This window comes from Alexandromys fortis, unplaced genomic scaffold (genome assembly GCF_014885135.2).
Source record: "Alexandromys fortis isolate MF-2015 unplaced genomic scaffold, M_Fortis_MF-2015_v1.1 scaffold_10, whole genome shotgun sequence".
NCBI lineage: Eukaryota > Metazoa > Chordata > Mammalia > Rodentia > Cricetidae > Alexandromys > Alexandromys fortis.
The window spans coordinates 9,583,979-9,603,825 of NW_026067895.1; the positions used below are offsets into that span (position 1 = coordinate 9,583,979).

Sequence of the window (19,847 nt, forward strand, 5' to 3'; positions counted from 1 at the left end):
GGTTAATCCGGAAAGCACTTAGTAATCACCACCATGAGGTCAGACTGGGTGGCATCTCCTGTTGCCCACACGCTACCCCCTCCACCTCCCGCAGAGGCTCGCTTCCTGAGCCCAGGTGACCTTCTGAAATCCGCACCTCTGCCTCCGTGCCTGGCGTCAAGCCCTTCCTGTGCCACCGCCTCCACCAGCCTCCAGACGCTTCTGAGTTACCCCCAGCCTGTTTATGCACCCTAGAGACAGAAGCTTGGGTGTAGAGGACTGTGCCGCGTCTTCGGGCCCTGTCTGTGTGTACTGCAGCCAATTTCCGGTGTATTCTAATGTGAACCCAGGGGCCGGACAGTGCCTGGAACTCAGCGGCACACAATGTTCAGAACAGTGCTCATGGGTCTGTCCTGCCCAAGGGAACAGTGTTGAAAGTCATTTTATGTCTTAAGACGTTTGGCTGATGGCCAAATAACATATTACTTGTTGTTAGGTCCAAATGAAACACCGATTCCCCAAACTCCAAAAGGCAGTTAAGATATCCAGAAATGAGCTCAGCCTGGACCATATGAATATTTCTGGGGGTTAGATAAAAGCCAGCATCCTTCAGGAGCTTGTGAAGCCTAAGCCGGATCCTCTCCACCCAAAGGCGTCAAGTCCCTTATCAATGGCTAAGGGGACTAATGGCTGCCTGTGGTATGATTAGCTTGCCAAAGGGCATGCTGGCCTTCGGGCTCCCTCAGTGTCACAGGTGCCTGCTATACATTTCAGAGTCCATGCTAGTTAGGTTCCTCCCTTATCCCCTCCTCCTCTGCCCTAAACTTCCCCCATCTTCTTATGACCATCCCCCCCCCCCATTTTTAGATACGTATTTTCTCTTTGTCTCGCCCTCTCTCCTCCCCCCTCTCTTGTTCTGCTTCTGTCATGGCCAGGCCCAGTCTGCTGGTCATGGTCAGTCTACACCTTTAGCTCTCTGCTCTGACGTCTTCCAGATGCCTCTGGCTGTTCTCTCATATCTACAATTAAAACCTTCCCTTTAACCACACACACTCAGACGCCAAATTCTCAGCACAAAGGAGATTTTATTACCCTTGGGGGAAGGGGACTGCCTCTGAGCTAGGGGGCTATCTCTGGGCAGGGGCGGTGGTGGGGGGAGGCTGTCTCTGGGCCAGGGGGCTGCTTCTGGATCAGGCAAAGACAGCAGCAGGTGTCACTGCAGAACTGGTTTATTTATTTATTTATTTATTTATTTATTTATTTATTTATTTATTTATTTATTTATTTATTTATTTATTTATTTATTTATTTATTAAAGATTTCTGTCTCTTCCCCCCCCCCCCCCCCCCCTTTCCCCCCCCCCCCCCCCAATCAAGTCCCCCTCCCTCGTCAGCCCAAAAAGCAATCAGGGTTCTCTGCCCTGTGGGAAGTCCAAGGCACTAGAACTGGTTTTTAAGGAGAAAGAGAGAAGTCTGTGCTAGGGTGCGTCAGTAAGTCCTGATTGACCCTGTTAGCCAGTGTAGCCAAATTTTGATTGCTGTTTTGTTTGGTGTTTTGGTAGCTGGACGAGTTTTAGTTAGGCATAAGATAATGGCCAAAGGAACCAGACCCTGGTGGCTAGCTTTAAGAATGGAATCTAACAGTTTAGCAAGGCAGAGAGCAAGGGGGCCTTGATGCCCCATCTCCCATCAAATTCCTAGAGTACTCTATACCCAGACACAGACTTTTCTTTTATATACATTTTCTATGAAGGAACTGGCCCTTCCTTCCCCTGGTACTTTCTGGATTTTGCCGCATTTCACTGAAATTCTTAGGAAGACACCACTACCGCTGCTACCATCACCAATACAACCAGACACTGTTTGGGAGTGGCAGGAGCCATCCCTGGGATGCCGAAGAGGAAGAAACTTGTCTGGAAAACCATGTCTTTGTTGGCACTGAAGGGGGGCGGGTAGGAAGGGGCTCATTTGCTCCTGTGTTCCTGTCACCCCAAGGCCTGAGCCTGATTTGTCACCCTCCGCAGTTGAGTTCCCATGTTTATACAACCCAAACAAGCCTAGTTCCATGATGGCCGGTGCTCATCATGAGTGTCCCCCCTTCCTTACCTGACATTTAGTATTTGCCCCAGGGTCCTACCGTCAATCTGAACTTGGGACCTAACCTTTAGTGACAACCTCAGTCGGGAACCCTGGGGTTTCTCGTGGCGTTGGGGACCATCAGTGATGATGGCGATAGTGGGGAAGAACACAGCCCACTGTAGCAGGGTGCTGTGGACCGGGTCCTGTGATGAACACAGCACTCACTACTCTGACTTCTTGAGTCCTTATGGGACTGGTTTAGTTCTCTCCTGCTACCTTCAAACATGTCACAGAAATGTAGCAACTTAAAGCAGAGCATGTTTACAAGGCCCTAGCTTGTGTGACTCAGGTTTGGAAGCTGTAACTTCAACGGCTCCTGTTCTCAAGGGTTGTATAGGCAGAGTACTGCTTGAATGCCTTCTCCCAGAAACGGCTGCGAAAGGACTTGCTCCTCACTCTGTATGCTCGGGCCGGAGTGTCCTTCTATCTGGTTGATGAGCTAAGGGCCATTAGTGAAGGGTTCGTCAATGACTGTTGACCAAGAAGGTGCTCTAAGTTCTTTGCCAGATGCTAGTATGGCAACCTCATGCTTCAGAGCTAATCATCTACTAGCAAGATGGATGATTCCCTTCTTTTTAACGTAATCATGGAAACAGCTATCAGCTCTGCCTTATTCTACTCTCTAGAATCAAGTCACTAGGTCCAAGCTCACACTCAAATGGAAGGGATTACTTAGGTAGCATACAGGAGTCATCAGTGACCGTCATAGCAACCCGAACACCGACTGCAGAAAGAGGAAGGCAAAGGCTAGACTGCAAAGACAATTCCAGGCACAGAAGATGGACGTAGCTCAAGGTTAGAACTGAAGCTGACATATGTCGGGGTCAGCGGGTAGAAGGACGAAGTGCCTGCCATTGTGTTTGATCTGCAGCGTCTTCCTGTCTCCCCTAGCCCTAACACAAAGGCAGAACTAAGGAAATGGTGGGTACGAGGGGAAAGGATATTAGTAGAAATACCACAACGCTGCATAGATAAACACTGTCCCATTGGAAAAGCAGACGACAATGGAGGAGCAGAAAGCATCCAGGCAAAAGTGACCCAGAAGCCCTCGTGGGAAGAAGTCTTTTGGCCTGGATGTGCCAAGGTGTCAGTCAACAAAGGTATGAAAGGTAGGAAGTAAGGCGTGAAGTGGATCTAGAATAAGGGGTTTCAACCAGTCTGACAAGAGGAACAAAGCAAACTTCAGGTAGAGTACATTTCGGTAGCTCCGAGAATACTTCGAAGGCAATATTAAACAGAGCCAAGGTGTAGGGGAGAGGGTGAGGAACATGGACAGCATCTGCAAGGATAACTTTTACTTGATAGATCTTAGGGGGAAGGCTTCAGATATTTCAGGGCCTTTAATCTGCTAGTGTGCCATGGGAAGCTGTGTGGGGGACAAAGGGGGAAGTTGTAGTAGGAGACTTTCCCGACATGAACTTTCTTGGTAGACCCGATGGCTACAACATGCTGCAGCCTTGTAGGGAATGCTCTCAGATCCAAGGCCTGTGGATCCTTGTTGAGAGTGGGAGGAGACTTGGGTGAAACATTTATCATGAACCAGGAACGGTGGCCTGCGCTCAAGTCGTATAGAATAAATGCTAAGTACCTGTCAGCCAGTGGTGACAATGGGATGGTCACATCTGCACCACAACAATGGGAAGGATTCCAAAGTAGGATTTAAACAGCAGTTGTCTCCCCATCCTCTCTTACAGCCATCCCCACGTGCCCCCACATAGTCCCTTCTCCAGAATGTTCCTTTCCTAGAATTCTCTCCTGTCAACAGAAGGATCACTCCCTGGCCTGCTCCTGGGGGAATTTCCCAATATCAGAGCCCTGGGGCAATGAAGGGCAGAGTCACGGAGGTAGCAAGACAAAAACACCCAGAATCCCTGAGAAATGTCTTCTTAGTACAGAAAGAGAAAATGAAATCAGGAGAGGATTCCTTGCCAGCCAACAAAAGCAATAGTTTCCGGAGAGATGTTAACTTCTGCAGCTTTTGGCGGGGAATCCCCTACAGTGAGGGTTGAGAGACCAGTGTGCCTTTGTAATCCAAACTTTAGGGCCTCTCCTCCAGCACCTGGGAGCAGCTGAGCTCCTACCCACGCACCAGGAGCAAACTGTCTACGTGCAACCTCCCCTTCCTGGAGGACACCGTGTGATGATTCCAGGTTCCCCCTGGAGGATATTACAGTAACTTTCAGTGGTTAATGAATAGCTTCCTGGTGCCTGCTTCACTTAATTGTTCAAAGGCCATTTATTCCTGTGTATAAGACTGTGACCTAGCTAATGAGTGTACTTCCCCGAGAAAGCCTGGAAGCAGAGGAGTGGCAGGGTCAGACGGGCTCTGGAGAAGCAGGGATGCATAACAGGGGTAGTCTAATCCTCTGTTCCCTCTCCCTCCTCGCAGGCTTTCTGATGATCTGCTTGGGGGGCTACTTCATCTCCAACTCTGTCATCCACTCTCAGAGGAATCTGGTCATGGCCTATGTGCTTCTGCCTATGGGGTTTGCGATCCTCCTGAGTGGAATTTTCTGGGCCACTTACCGCCAAGCAAATGAAAACAAAGAGATGTTCAACCGCGTGCTGAGAGAGCACCTTGCATCCCAGGACCTGCCCCTGGCCACAGTCGACAGGTACGTGCTGAGCACCTGAGGGCATGAGAAGGGCTGGGCTGGGCTACACTGTGGGAGGGAATTGGAGTGATGTTTAATTGCACAGGGGATCCACTTACTATAGGGCCATTTGCTCTGGGGTCACAGTGCGGAAGAAGAAGGGCTGCTATTGGGGAAACCAATGAGGCAAGGGGGAATTTTCTTAGGGTAAGATCCTCACACCCCTAGTAAAAGCTCACATACAGCAAGCATATTAAGGGGCACAACGCCTAGGTTCTTCTTACATTTGGGGGATGATTCTAGTGAAAGGCAGATGATGACTAGGTGGTCCCTATAACCTGCTTACTGAGGTATAAAGAAAGTCCCAGACCAAATTCCCCCCACGATAAGTGAGCAAGCAGACATCAAGTCAGTCATCAACTCCTGTGACTAAGGGAAGTTCTAGGTGTTCTAGGTCCTTTTCAGTGTTCTGTTGTCACCTTGCATGAAGGATGCATTCCAAGCAAGATGATAACACGTCCATCAATGATGGAAAAACAAACGACAGCATGAACACATACACATTGCAATATTAATTGATCTAAGAGGGAACAAAATAATTAATATACGCCATAGGTGACTATACACTGAAAGTATTATGCCAGGTGATCCCCATTCATCAGAACGGTCAACCACTGGATCATTCCACTTGCACCAAGAAGCAACCACAGAGAGGAAATAGGACAGTGGTTCCTAGGCTTGGAGTGTGTGTGTAAGGGGAAGTGAAGAGTCACTATTTGATGAATATGGGGTTGTAGTTTGGAGAGATACAAGCGTTCAAGAGATGCTTTGTAGCAATATAAGATCACTAAATACCACTAACACCCTTACAAGTAATACACGCTAAGTTATTTGTATTTTTACCAAAACAGAAAAGTCAAGGATTTGGGTAACTTTGTGGTCAGTTCATTTAACACCAATCCTCTGATTCTTGTCCAAACACAAGAACACCATTCTTAAGGTATAGGAAGCAAGAATCCATACGTCCTTTTGTGCACTTCATGTAAGAGTAGGAAGTCCATAAAATGTCTTTGTTATCCCATGCACATTGAATAAGAGTCCTCTCACCGTGGCTGTGCATTGCTGATATCCATCACGCCACTCACATATTTCTAAGGTTAATCAGACTAACCAGGAAGTTCCTTGAGTTTAATAAAAAAATTAAGATAGCAGGAGCTATTTAGTAGGTGTTTCTGGAGTGATTGAGAGTATGTGTGCTGTTTTATTTTGATGTGTGTGTGTGTGTGTGTGTTTGTGTGTGTGTGCACGCACGTATCTACCTCTACAGTGTGAATTTCTGCTGATAGTAACTGAGTGTCTTTAGGATGCACCTGAAATTTACCAACACAGTCATATGTATTCTCTTGTCTGGAGTATTCAAAAGTAAATAAGGACCGTCTTGACACCCCTATCTCACTGCTCCTTCCTGCTGCATCCTGAGATGCTCAGGTCACAGAGTTAAACGGGGGGGGGGGGGGGGGGGGGGGATCTCTATCTCAAAAATCTGCACTCCAAATAGCAGAGGTATCCAAGCGAATGTCCCTCCGGTGTTGGAATTCATGGCAGCTGTCCTCCTGGAGTCTCTCACAAGGTTCCAGGGAAGGACTCACCTTTCTGTCCCCGTGACTCAGCCTTAGCTATCCCCAGGGAAGGTCGAGACTTACGTCGTACAGTAGACAGCTCCTTCAGCAATTTGGCCTTAGGCCTTGTGACATTTGGAAAGGAGCAGTGGCTCCAAATGGCAGAGTTTGTAGACCTTGTTCTGTTTTGGTTACTCACCATAAACACTCCGCTGGGCACCGGGTAGATTACCTCTATAAATACACAACTCATGCGTGCTTGCCCTGGCTCTCTTCCGCTCACCCCTCCTCCACCTTCATTCATGGCGGAGGAGCCAGACGTGTTTAGTAATTGCTTAGATGGGCAAGATGATGAACAGGTCCATCCACTGGGGTGAATGACCGTAACCATGGGCAGGCCAGCCTAGCAATGCTGCAGCTGAGCGCCTCCCAAAGCTCTAAGCTGAAGCCTCTTGAGGCCTGAGCATGTTTCCTGTATTTCCTCTGAAACCAGCTGCCAGGGCTTGGCCATGTGTCAGGAGAGAGTGGTGGCATCTCTTGGGTCAGGGACCTGCATGGAGTTGGTTTTCCTTCTTATTTTGCTGCTTGTGAGGGTCAGAGACCTTGAGAGCAAGGGAGTGGAGGACGAGGTGTGTTAAGGATTGAGTGCGGGCTAAAGAGAGGTTCATGGTCAAAGTCTCCGTGTTACGTAGGGACGTGCGCTGATAAGGACAGCGCACCGCATGGCTGCTTCCTAGACTCTTTGGGCAAACAAGGAAGAATAGCTTGGCATACCTGTTTCGAACAGGCGGACTGCTATGGCTGGAAGGGATCAATTCCACAGGAAGGGTGTGCAGTTTTTAGAAACTGGCAGTGTCAGGAAAGTACATCTGTTTCAAACTCAGTGTTTCCTAGCAGTTTAGCTTCACACGATGTGAGCTGAGAGAGGCAGACATATGCTTCTTCACCGCCGAGACCTAAATAACATATGCATCTCTGTGGCATTTCATCTCCCAGGCCCGACTTCTATCCCCCGACTTACGAAGAAAGCCTGGATGCTGAGAAACAGGCCTGCCCTGCAGGCAGAGGCCTCCTGGGATTTCCCCCTCCTCTGTATTCAGCAACAAACCTGGTCCTTGAAGATGAGGATGACCCGCGACCCGAGGCCCCACCACCCTACCAGGAGTGCATGGCAGATGCAGTGGTGCCAGCAAAGGCACAGGATGCCGAGGGACCAAGCACAGTGCCAAGGGCAGGGCCTGCTCTCCAGCCCTCTGAACTCACCAGCTGCTGAGGGGACGGACAGGCTGGCCAGGGACTGGGAAGCAGCTCTGCCGCCCTGCATTAGAGCAAGGCCACCGTGGGTTCAAGGGACTCGCGTTCAGCCTTGCCAGGGCAGTATGGGATCCTTGAGGGACATAGCTACCAGCAGGAAGCTGGTGTAGAGAATTCCCACGAAGCCCAACCCAAGGTGAACCTTAGACTGAAGAGAAAGTAGAAGGCCGGGCTCCCTTCTAACCCCGTGATCTCAACTCAAGCCTGGAGGGACCCTTGCTGTGGGTGGGGCTGCAACAGCCCTTCACATACTGTGCCAAAAGAGTCTCAAAGGGAAGAAGCCTGGGAGGCCGCATTGGAGTCACCCACTGACTGTGCTACCTGAGAGACACCATAGCTCACACATATCATGGGAGGGGCCCTAGGAACCAAGGCACGTCATTTTGTATAGTTTTATTTGAATTATCTATGTTTTCTTTCTGTGTGAAAGGGAAGAGACCGCAATATTTGCTTTCAAATGGTTCGAACACAAAGTGTAGAGTTATCTCTTAAAGAGGTTCTCATATAGACACATAGGGGTTCTTACAGATTCAAGCTGACTAGATAGAATACTTAATTTATGATCCAGGGAGTCAAGTGTGATTGATGCTAATCCACAACTTATCATAAAGCTCGAGAAGTTTAAAAAATGTTTATAGGCAGTTTTCCAATATGCCCCCCCTTCAAATTCAGAATGTCAGAGATTACAAACTGTAAGGCCATGTCTCCACTACCAAGGATGCTTTCTGTGTCTCAAGATGGAGAACTAGACTTCTAGACTTAAAAAACCCAATGGTCCCTCCTTGACTTTAATTTCTTTGGGGGAGTTTTTAAAATAAGAGAACAGGCTGGGTGGGGGGGAAATGACAGGACACACAGGCTGGGGCTTTTAAACGTGAATGAGAATATCCATCTCCCGGCCTCACGTTCTTTCTCTAACCGAGTAAGGCATCTGGGTCCAGGCTGATATCTAACAGTTATGACACGCCTTTCAAGGGGTGAGTAGGCTAGCTCTCCCATGCATGTTATTAGCCCCCACCCCATCTTTAAGAGGTGGATGCTACAACCATTCCTGTTTTAGGGATGTGTCAACCAAGGCTTTGAGTATTCAGGAAATGTAGTCAATGAAACAGTGGCCTCAAGAAAAGTGAATAACCTAAGGTCCACTAGAGGAGTTACTACCTCAGAATTTTGAGCAGGTGGGCTATTTTTTTTTCTCTTTCCGGACATAGCTTTGATTTCTTGCTCCATGTCAAAAGTGACCCCAGGAGAAAGCAGTGTTCCAGGTCACTGCTGAACTATCCACCCTTGAAGAAGCAGCTGAGGTGGCTTCTTGGTTAAAATATGCCAGACTGTTTCCTGCCTGTGAAATGGGCCCTCAGAGTGCAGTTTTCCTGACTCCTCCACAGGACAGCCACCATGATGGGCATGGAAGAAGAGCCTTTGGAAACTCACAGGGAATGATGACATCTTTCAAGAAGAGTGTCATCGAGGTGGGACTTGGTGTCCATGGTCTCCACTACTCCACTGATGCAGAGATAATACATAAGAAGTCGAAAGAGCAAAGACCTGGTCCACGAAGCACACCTTTGTGAATCGCCAAATTCACACAAAGTCCTTGACAATGAGGGAACCACTGGATAGGGAGGCCACTGATGACTGTTGAGCAGGAAGGTGACCATTTATTGACAACACAATTTGTCATTCATTTCTTGCCATCTCTTTCCATCCCCCTACCAAGCAAATTTTCCCTACTGGCTGGAATGACAAGCATTATTGGACTACTACCCAGATTTGCACACAGAATAGTTTTTCTACCACCAGGGGTCCGATGAACCCAGTGTTAAGTCTGGTTTGCAAACACTATGCTAGTCTCTGCAAGGCAATAAATTTTGTATTCTAAGTCTTTTTGTAATTTATTTTGTGGGTGTGTGTTGTACACGCACGTGTATGTGCCCAAGTGCATTGTGTGAACACGCATGGGGTAGTCGGGGCTGTTGTTGCAGATAGGCTGGCTGGCAAGTGAATTCCCAGGGATCTTTCTGGGGTTCCTGGCACAAGTAAGGATTTAAGCTGCTCCTCACACTTTCACAGCAAGCACGCTAACCCCTGAGCCACCTCTCCAGTACCTCTGACTTCCTCCTTCCTTCCTCATTTCCTCTCTCCCTCCCTCCCTTCTCTCTTTTCTTTCTTTCTTTCTTTCTTTCTTTCTTTCTTTCTTTCTTTCTTTCTTCCTTCCTTCCTTCCTTCCTTCCTTCCTTCTTTCTTTCTTTCTTTCTTTCTTTCTTTCTTTCTCTCTTCCTTTCTTTCTCTCTTTCTCTCTTTCTTTCTTCTTCCTTCCTTTGGTCACTTTTTGTATCAGAAAAAGAAATCAGTAGAGGACCCTAAGTCATAGTAGCATTTTCCACATAGAATCAAGATGAGTTTATATTCCTACGAACCCAAACACGACTGACACCAGCTGCTGCTTCAGAAAACAACCTGGTGCTTCCTTTTTTAAAAAGAATAGTAAAATCGGACATGGTGGGACACACTTGTAACTCAAGCACTTGTGAGGTAGAAGCTGGAGAATCAGTTCAGCGTTGGAAAGGAGGGAGGGAGGGGGAGAAGAAGGGAAGGAAAGAGAGGGAAAGGGAGGGAAGAAGGGAGGGAGAGAGGGAAGAAGGGAGGGAGGGAGGGAGAAAAGAGGAGAGACAAAAAAGAAAAACCAACCAGCACTAAAACAGAATCCTTGACATGTTTCTAACACAAGTACTCTGATTCAGGAGTCCAGAACCCAGGTATCACAAAAAACAATCTTTTATTTTTGAGTCTCAGCAACTTGATTCACTGGGCAACCAAACAAATGTGTCCTGATGTGTGTAGCCAATGGCACATTATTATTCCCTATGAGGTGCACTCAGGGACAGCAGTGCTGGCATCTTCCTTCTCTCTCGGGTGAGTGATAAATGAGATGTTGTTGGGTTAGGAACCGTGGTCCTGTGGATACTGAGGAGGGCATTTGGACTATGAGACAATGGAGAGAGGAAAGTCTCCATGGCAGAGGACCCTCACCATTCTTCTTCATCCCCAGTGTGAATCATAGTGCCGCCCAACTCCAGTGAACAGTTTCATGTTGTTCTTTTGATCAACAAGTTTAAATAATTGTTGCCAGCAACTAGAAGATCAGAGTGGCAAGGTCAGTATACAGTATGTGATGCTGGATCTTTGCATAGCTGAGATGGACTGGCTCTGTCTTGACCCCTCCATGCAAAACCTCACAGGTTTTTGTTTGTTTTGTTTTCGTACTGACACATCTGTTTGTCTATTGTTTTTGCTGAAGCATCATTCAAGCTCACCTACGGGGCACGGCACATGCTAGGTGCTGAAAGAAATGGAAAGAGGAGAGAGAATCATGGATTTGTTACTCCACTGTGGGCTCTCAAGCTCCATGACAACCCCGGTGACTCACACAAGAGTGAGCTGGCTATTGCAGGGGCTATTTCTGCGGGTAAAGCCTCCAGCTGGTTGAAGTAGTTGAGCAGACATTCTGCTAAGCTCTGCTGCCTCAGCTAAGCTCTTATTGTTTGTAACTGTTGATGCTCCCAACGCCGAATTACTACTCATGGGCATGGAGTCATCTTTCTGTCATTATCAGTTCCCACAAACGCTTTGTCATCCTCTACATCAGTCGTAGCTCATGGATCTGGCCACCAAAACTCCCAGGTCATGATACTATGATTCTTGCCATGGTTTAGTGTAGCCAAATCTAGCACAGGGCTGCACCAAGGATGCCAATCAATCTAAGGATTCTTGTATGAAAGCGCTCATGACCTGCAAATATGGTGGATGCATCCTGCAATTTGGAATGGAAAGATCTGATGAATGCTCTCTCTCTAAAGATGGCTGCCCTTCCATGTATGTGTACGTGCATGTGTGTACATACATGTGGAAGCCAGGGGTCAATGTCAGGTGTTCTCCACCTTAGTTTCTGAGACACCTGACCACCTGAACCATCTTCCTAACCCCCTCCTGGATGTTAAAAGTGTGATGAAGAAGTTCAAGAGTCTTAGGTGAAACAAAACAACCTTTTGTTTTGGGGGAATGGCTGACAGCTGGCAGGCAGGGTATTGAACATCCAGGTGCCCCCGCCCTTAAGTGCCTCCCTGGCATATATGCACACATATCTCCAAATCCCCCAGATGAATTGAATTAGGCACTGCTTTGGTAAAGAACTACTGTGTGTGTGTGTGTGTGTGTGTGTGTGTGTGTGTGTGTGTAGTGGTGGTGGTTTGCCACCTTCCAGAGCATATGTTGCAATGAGGGAACCTCTGAGTTCTAGAAGATCTCCAGAGCGGCCCCACTAGTTACCTCACTATAAAATAGCCTCTTGTATGATTCACTGTACTGATTCCCACAAAATTCTTGTATATCTCATGTCACTTACTCCTAATTAAAAAAAAATTGTCTGTGTGAGTGTGTGTGGGTGATGCATATGCCAGGACACACAGAAAGGCCAGAGGAAAACTGTGGAGTCAAATATCTCTTTGAACTCAAGCCGTTCAGTAGCCATGTGCAGTAAGCATCTTTACCTACTCCCCTGTCATCTCACTGACCCTCAGGTTATTTGATCTTAAAGGCTGGTTCTGGCCCTCCATCTTTAACAAGAGGAGTATCATATAGTGAGGTTTGCTAACTTTCATCCCTCATCAGAGTAACGCAAGAATTCATGTATGCAATCTTGGTTTAAAGCAGAAATAATACCCCAACAGTATAAACTTGAGAGGGCTTGGACCCAGGTCGTGTCCTAGAATCATGGAGAGACCTGCTCTTTGTTAACACAGCTGAGAAAAGATGAAAGCCATGGAGATTTTGTTCTACTTGATGCTATATCCTATGTCTGCACAAATTCCAACCATCACCAACCTCTGGCCCTCAAGGTCAGCCTCTTCTGTAAGCCTTGACTATTCTGTTCTGCTGCTTCCATTCAGCTCTGGTAAATTAAACAAACACTAATTCCCAAGACACCCTATTCTTTACGAGGTGTCTCTTGTTCCCAGTGTCCTACCATTCCAGAGTCAATTATTCTACACGTGTTTCCATAGCTCATGCTTGCACTTCTAATGCAATACTGACGCCTCCCAACAACTTGTGAATGTTGGTCACAGCCACCTCTTTCCATATAGTAAGTTCCTAAGAGCAGAGATAACTCCATACATCTTCTTGTTACATCTGAAAAAAGAATGTGCCTAGAATAGATACTCAACCGGTGTTTGCTCAATGGAAGAACAAATGGATGAATGGATGAATGAATGAATAATGAATGAGCAAATGAATTGATGGGTGACTATACATTGGGCTACTACACATACATAAAAAAGGGAACCAGACTGTTTAAGTTGAATAGCTTGAACTTAAAAATCAGTGATGATGGCCGGGCGATGGTGGCGCACGCCTTTAATCCCAGCACTCGGGAGGCAGAGGCAGGCGGATCTCTGTGAGTTCGAGACCAGCCTGGTCTACAGAGCTAGTTCCAGGACAGGCTCCAAAGCCACAGAGAAACCCTGTCTCGAAAAAACAAAACAAAACAAAACAAAACAAAACAAAAAATATCAGTGATGATATAAGTTCAGGAATTTGAGGCAAAAGTAATTGCTTACCCAGACAGAGCTGACATGCCAAAGGACTTGTCACATTGCATTGACAATGGCCACAGTGAATGAATGGATGGATGTTATCAGGGACCTTTACTCTAGAGATAGTGAGAATGACAGCTGCTACGAGGCAAACGTTTTCTATTCCTGTTCTATATTCTATAATTGTTTTTTCATAATCTCAGCTCAAAGCCATCTTCCTACTTTCTGAAATAAAGACTGTAACACTGAAAAAACTAGATGCCATTTTAATTTTTGCTGATTCCCCAAACCAATTTTAAGCCATTTGTTTTTTTCTGTCCTATTTTTAAAAATCCAACCCCCAAGTCATTAGAGTGACCCACAGTCTTCGCCAGAGCTCTGTAAGGCTGACTTACCAGTACAGGTGACCACTCCTGGAACTGCAAAGTGGCAGGGGACCCAAAGGAGCTGAAGCCCACAATCTTGTATGGAGGTTAAAATAATGAAGTTCGGTTTTATTGACTACTAAATGTCCTAGCCAGTTTTTCCACAGAAGCACAGAGAGAAAATGGAAACAAACACCTTTCTGGGAATGTTTCCTTGCCGCACTGACCTTGACGGCAGCAACTGCGCCAGGCTTAACAGCCAAAGGGCACTAGGTCATCTCCACAAAAGCCTTGATGAGTGAACCTGCAGTTCCCAAGGAAGCCAAACATAAGCAAACAGATCCCGTGTCTGACTAAGGACTCTGTCCCAGTCCACGTGCCTGCTGGAGCTGCCAGGTCCCCTTTCCTCACAGGCAAAGAAAGCTGGTTGTGACAATCCACCTCTCTGTCTCCTAGGGCCACAACTCTCCCACTCCTGCCCCTCCTGGTCTCCTTCATCCAGCTACCGTGAACAAGATCAGACTGCACAGTGGTACTCTTCCTCTGAGGATTTATACAAACCCACGTACTGGCTTTCCATGACATAATCAAGAAAGCTTTTCCCATCATGTTCAGTCTTTTCCAGAAAATCCTTCCCCACCTGCACAGGAAATGGCAACATTCAGAAGGATGCAGCCAGCTTGGTAGCTAAATTAATACTAGACGCAAAATAAGAGAAGAAAACACCCTTTTATACGTCTTGTTGGGGGCGTGCCGTTGCGAGTCATAGAAAACTCCAGAAGATGTGAGGGAGGCAGTGTATAGATGGTGGGAGGCTGGGGGAGAATGGACCATTGGGTGGCTGGTGGGAGAGGCGCGTCCTAGACGTTCCAACCCTTTCACCTTGGTAGATCTGATTAGGAGTGCAAAGTTGAGTCCTCCACGTTGGTGAGGTCTTCTGCTTACCCAAAGTCCTTCAAACATAAGAGTCAATCTCTCTCTCTCTCTCTCTCTCTCTCTCTCTCTCTCTCTCTCTCTCTCTCTCTCTCTCTATCAAAAAATCTTTTCTCACAAGACACCAGAAATACACAGCGGCTGATTAATAGTTTCCTAGTGCAGCTATCTCTCTCCAAAGGGGGAGCTCACGGATGTGGTGAAATACGGATACCAAACAATAGTGAAGCTTTGACAGACAGCTAAAGACCCTGCTGCACTTGGAGGAACTGAACAAACCAAACCAAGAGGAGTGCTTACCCTCCCTCCCCACCCTCATTTCATCTTACCCCTCCCCCAACAGCAAAATAGCTTTTGTTTTCCCAAAGTCCTAAGAGGCACAAACAAGAAGCAAGAAGGCACGGTGAAGCGTCTCTCCTCTCTCATCTCTCGGGGTGCTCTTCTGCTCTGTGCTCAGGTGATGACGGTGGGCCCCCTCCGGCCAGTTCTCTCGTGAATCTGGGAGATTTTCAGCGCGATGGCTATGAGAGGGCTCAACACTGCCTGCAAAAGAGAGGAGGACAATCACCAGCTGGCAATCAGCTACAGCATGGGCTTTGGGACGGAATTCTACCTCAGGGGCATGGATTCAGAGTGTCTTTTACAGCCTGCAGGCAGTGACTGGAATGGGCAGGACACAGAAAACTGCTCTGTGAGGTCTCACTCAACCCCAGAGAAATTAATTCATGGTGGGACAAGCATGAGCCTGCTAAACAAGGCTGTGAATCCGGGAAGGCTAGAATCCATGGCTATCATAATCCGAGCGGCGGAAATATTAATCTAGGCGCATGTGGGGTAAGGTATTATTTGAGGGGCTAGTTTATATAATTAAACTGTGTAACTTCAATAATGAACAGCCACAAAATAATTTCACTTTGTTCAAATAATTATATTGAAATAATTTCAATTCAATTGCCCCAATAAATAGTAAGATATGAGTACACATATAGATGGGCTTTTCTTTAAAAATGAAATTTAGTATTTTAGAGACAATAAAGAACGGTGATTATCTGTTGAATTAGATATGCACGAAATACGGTAAAATATCAAAGAGAAATCGAAAAATGAAAAAACTCCTTCAGCTTGCTTCACAATCACCCTAGAAACTAGGAGAGGAACTGTGGGATGCAAGCTGGCAGTCAAAAGGCTGCTTGGTATACTCTGTGATGTTTTATTATAAAATCAACTCATACTCTCTCAGCTGTCAAATGTATGCCTCTGGTATGCACCCCAGTTGAAAGCAGCACCTTTCTTTGGTGAGGTTTTACTATCCTTTTTGCTCTGGTGAGTTATCGGCCTGCCATTTGGATCTCTGACCCCAGGGATCGCCAAGAAGACCATGTTCTGCATTTGTCATGGCTTTCTGGAAAGCTGGCCTCTGCAGCGACACGGTGGTTGTGTCGGTGGTGTGGCGTGTACATGCACTGTGCTAGTCCTCAGTGCAGCTTCACAGTAAGCATATCCTTGAAAGTTGTTGGCCAGGAGCAACCTCCCTGGCTGGGCTATGGTTTAGATATGGTTTGGGTTTACCCTCTTGTGTGTTAAAAGCTTATCCTTGGGTGGCAATGTTGGGAGACGGTGGGCCTCTCTAAAACTGTGAGCCAAAAGAAACCATGTCTCCTTATAAGAAAATTAACTGGGAAATTTCATCATAATGATGCAAAGTTGATTAGTACACTGAATAAAGGGTACAAATAATAATAGTTTACATGGCTACGTCTCACACTAGGTGGTGGGTTTGGAGCCGGAGAGATGGTTTAGTAGTTAAGGGTCCTTGCAGCCTTGCAGAGGACTTGAGTTTGGTACCCAGCACCCATATGGAAGTTTACAACTTCCATTCCCAGGGATTTAATGACCTCTTCTGACCTCCACAGGCACCAAGCATTCAAGTGCTGCACAACCATACATACAGGAAAAACACTCATACACATAAAATAAAAGGGGCAGGTTTTCTTTACCCAGCCTTGAAATATAGCAAGCTTTCGCATTCCAGGCATAGAGTTCAGAAATGACGCTATGTGACTTTACAGACTGAGTTCCAAGGAGGCCCTGAAGCATCCCACCAAGCCCTGAGCAGTCATGTCAAGAAACTTGACTCAGACCTACAGCACGACCATGAAGATTCCTCCAGAGCATCCCAGTGCCAGCCATTGGGGTCACTCACCATCAGTTTCCCCACCAGACACTGACATCGTAGAGGTGGGTAGGGCAAGCTATTCCAGAGGCATGTTCAAATTCCTGGCTGTCAGGATCCACGGGCACACAGAATGTGTCCTTGTGATGCGCTGCCTAGCTGTGAGGAAGCTTGTTAGTAACACCCACTGATGACAGCAGCCAAGGTCACAGGGCTTCCTTAGGGAGAAAAGGGTTAAGTGCTGAACTGTACAGGAGATTCTATAGTAAGAGGTTGACTGCCTCTATAGGATGAGGTGGGCAGGGGCTGGCTTTATTTCCGCCTCTAGCACAAACTAGACAGGCATTTAATCTCTTGTGTCTTACTTTTCAAATTGGAATCTAATAATAGTTCCTGCCACAGAGTCATGAGCATGGAACCGGATGATGTATGACAGTACTTAGCAAAGTGCCTGTCACATAGTCAACATTCAATTAATAGTAGATATTCACACATTATAATATCATTAGCAAAGGCTCCCGGGCAGCTTTAAGTCAGGATACTTTTGCGAGTGTTAGGGGCTCTCAGAGAACAGAATGTTTGGCTGGCTCTTTTCTCTATGGACCGGCAATTTTTAAAATCCACATCTGGAAGCCGTACCCTGTCTGCCTTTAAAGTGACACCAAGCCACATTTCAGAGCTGTTCTTGCAAATTGATCCTAAAGAGCATGGGCGAAGGGACCTTTGGATCAACATGGCAGGGGTCCTCTCGGTCAACACACTCCACAGCTGACAGCAGCATTACAAAACAGGCTGGCACCATGGTTACCAGGCAGCCAGATGTATACACAGCTGCGTTCCCAGTAGCATCCGACCCTGCAAGTCAGGGCTGTCAAGGGTGACCAGGAGGCCTCACCCAAGTACATATGTAAATTCGGAGTAGGGACACCTTGCCACTCACAAGGAACACAATAGCCTACACAAGGCAGTGGACTGAAGTATTGGGTTTTTCTTCTTCTTCAGCAGTTTTCAGTAGAGGACACCGAGTGCCTGCTATGACTCCAACACTACTCTCAATCCACACATCGATTATGTCACTTTTTCGATGAGGACATTGAGGCCTGGAAGCCGGACTGGATAGTGCTCTGATCCGAGCCTCCCAGCTGGGCTATTATTAGCAGAGATGACCCCTCATCCACAGGGAAACTTTCCTTTCCTGAAAGTGGTGTGTGTGTGTGTGTGTGTGTGTGTGTGTGTGTGTGTGTGTGTGTGTGCTGGAGGGGGGGTGTTTTATGCTTTTTTGTTTTTTTTTTTCTGTTGTTGTTATTATTTTTAGAGTTGTCTGAACGCCTGTAGTGTAAAAGCGTTCTGTTTCAGGGCTGGCATTTGAAATCTGCCCTTTGAAAAGAATGTGAACCATTGTAACTCCAGTTCCAGGGGAATCCAACATCCCCTCAGGGCTTCTGAGGGCATTGCACTCTTGTGGTGATCAGACATACATGCAGGCAAAGCACCCATACACATAAAAGAATGGTAACCTTTTTTTTTTATGCCGATGTGTTTTTTTTTTAAATTTTTATTTATTTATTATAGATTTCTGACTAATGATAAACTTTTATAACCACAGAGGATTTGTTGAATTTAATCTACTTGAATTATATGTGAAATTGATGTCTGCACTCTGAGGACAGCCTGAGTGATATCACCTGGTTCTCCTTAGCTGTACAGTCAGCAGCACATACTGCCTGCACTGAGAGGTTCCAGCAGCGCCATTCTCTGAGACTAAAGGCTTCTCTGCCTCCCTTCAGAAGAATTTTGGCTATAAATGAATGACACATCTTATCAAATGCATTCTTTGCTTTTTTTTTATTGCTTTGATTCTAAACTAATTGCCTTTGTGATAATGGAAAGAAGCCTTTCACTCCCATCTAGCCATAGTTAATGTTTACAGCTGTCTCTATGTCATGCAGAGAACTTTATGTCAATTGGGGAGGTATCGATTTATGCCCATTAAGTTGGGTGTGTTAACCAATCTATAGTAGCACTAATAGTATGTTTGCTTGGTCTAATAATTACTGAAGCAGGGTTAAGAATATCCTAGGAACCTCATGAGACTGAGAAGCTTCTGTAAAGCAAAGGACACTGTTGCTAAGACAGAAAGGCAACCCACTGACTGGGAGAAGATCTTCACCAACCCCGCAACAGACAAAGGTCTGATCTCCAAAATATATAAAGAACTCAAGAAACTAGACTGTAAAAGGCTAAACAACCCAATTATAAAATGGGGCACTGAGCTGAACAGAGATCTCTCAACAGAAGAAGTTCAAATGGCCAAAAGACACCTAAGGTCATGCTCAACTTCCTTAGCGATCAGGGAAATGCAAATCAAGACAACTTTAAGATACCATCTTACACCTGTCAGAATGGCTAAAATCAAAAACACCAATGATAGCCTATGCTGGAGAGGTTGTGGAGAAAGGGGTACACTTATCCATTGCTGGTGGGAATGCAAACTTGTACAACCACTCTGGAAAGCAGTGTGGCGGTTTCTCAGAAAATTTGGGATCAACCTACCCATGGACCCAGCAATACCACTCTTGGGAATATACCCAAGAGAGGCCTTATCATGCAACAAAAATATATGCTCTACTATGTTCATAGCAGCATTGTTTGTAATAGCCAGAACCTGGAAACAACCTAGATGCCCCTCAATTGAAGAATGGATGAAGAAAGTATGGAATGTATACATATTAGAGTACTACTCAGCAGTAAAAAACAAGGACTATTTGAAGTTTGCAGGCAAATGGATGGAAATAGAAAACACTATCCTGAGTGAGGTAAGCCAGACCCAAAAAGAGGAACATGGGATGTACTCACTCATATTTGGTTTCTAGCCATAAATAAAGGACATTGAGCCTATAATTAGGGTTCTTAGAGAAGCTAAATAAGGAGAACCCAAAGAAAAACATATAGGCATCCTCCTGAACATTAACCTTCATCAGGCGATGAAAGAAGACAGAGACAGAGACCCACATTGGAGCACCGGACTGAAATCTCAAGGTCCAAAGCAGGAGCAGAAGGAGAGCGAACATGAGCAAGGAACGCAGGACTGCGAGGGGTGCACCCACACTGAGACAATGGAGATGCTCTATCGGGAAC

At 46.4% G+C, this 19,847-nt stretch overlaps 2 protein-coding genes across 2 annotated transcripts in view; one reads left to right on the forward strand and one right to left on the reverse strand.

The window, feature by feature from the left end:
* Window positions 1-1,426: 1,426 nt before the first annotated feature.
* Window positions 1,427-8,885, forward strand: Tmem252 (transmembrane protein 252). The gene is made up of 2 exons (XM_050158521.1): window positions 1,427-4,732; window positions 7,327-8,885. The coding sequence occupies exons 1-2, from the start codon at window positions 4,386-4,388 to the stop codon at window positions 7,601-7,603; spliced, it is 624 nt and encodes a 207-aa protein (XP_050014478.1). The 5' UTR covers window positions 1,427-4,385; the 3' UTR covers window positions 7,604-8,885.
* Window positions 8,886-14,313: 5,428 nt separating this feature from the next.
* The window catches only part of Pgm5 (phosphoglucomutase 5), a 145,882-nt gene continuing 140,348 nt past the window's right edge, over window positions 14,314-19,847 (reverse strand). The window contains exon 11 of the mRNA XM_050158512.1: window positions 14,314-15,079. Coding sequence (XP_050014469.1) covers window positions 14,990-15,079 — 90 coding nt within the window. The 3' untranslated portion in view covers window positions 14,314-14,989. The remainder of the gene's footprint in view (window positions 15,080-19,847) is intronic.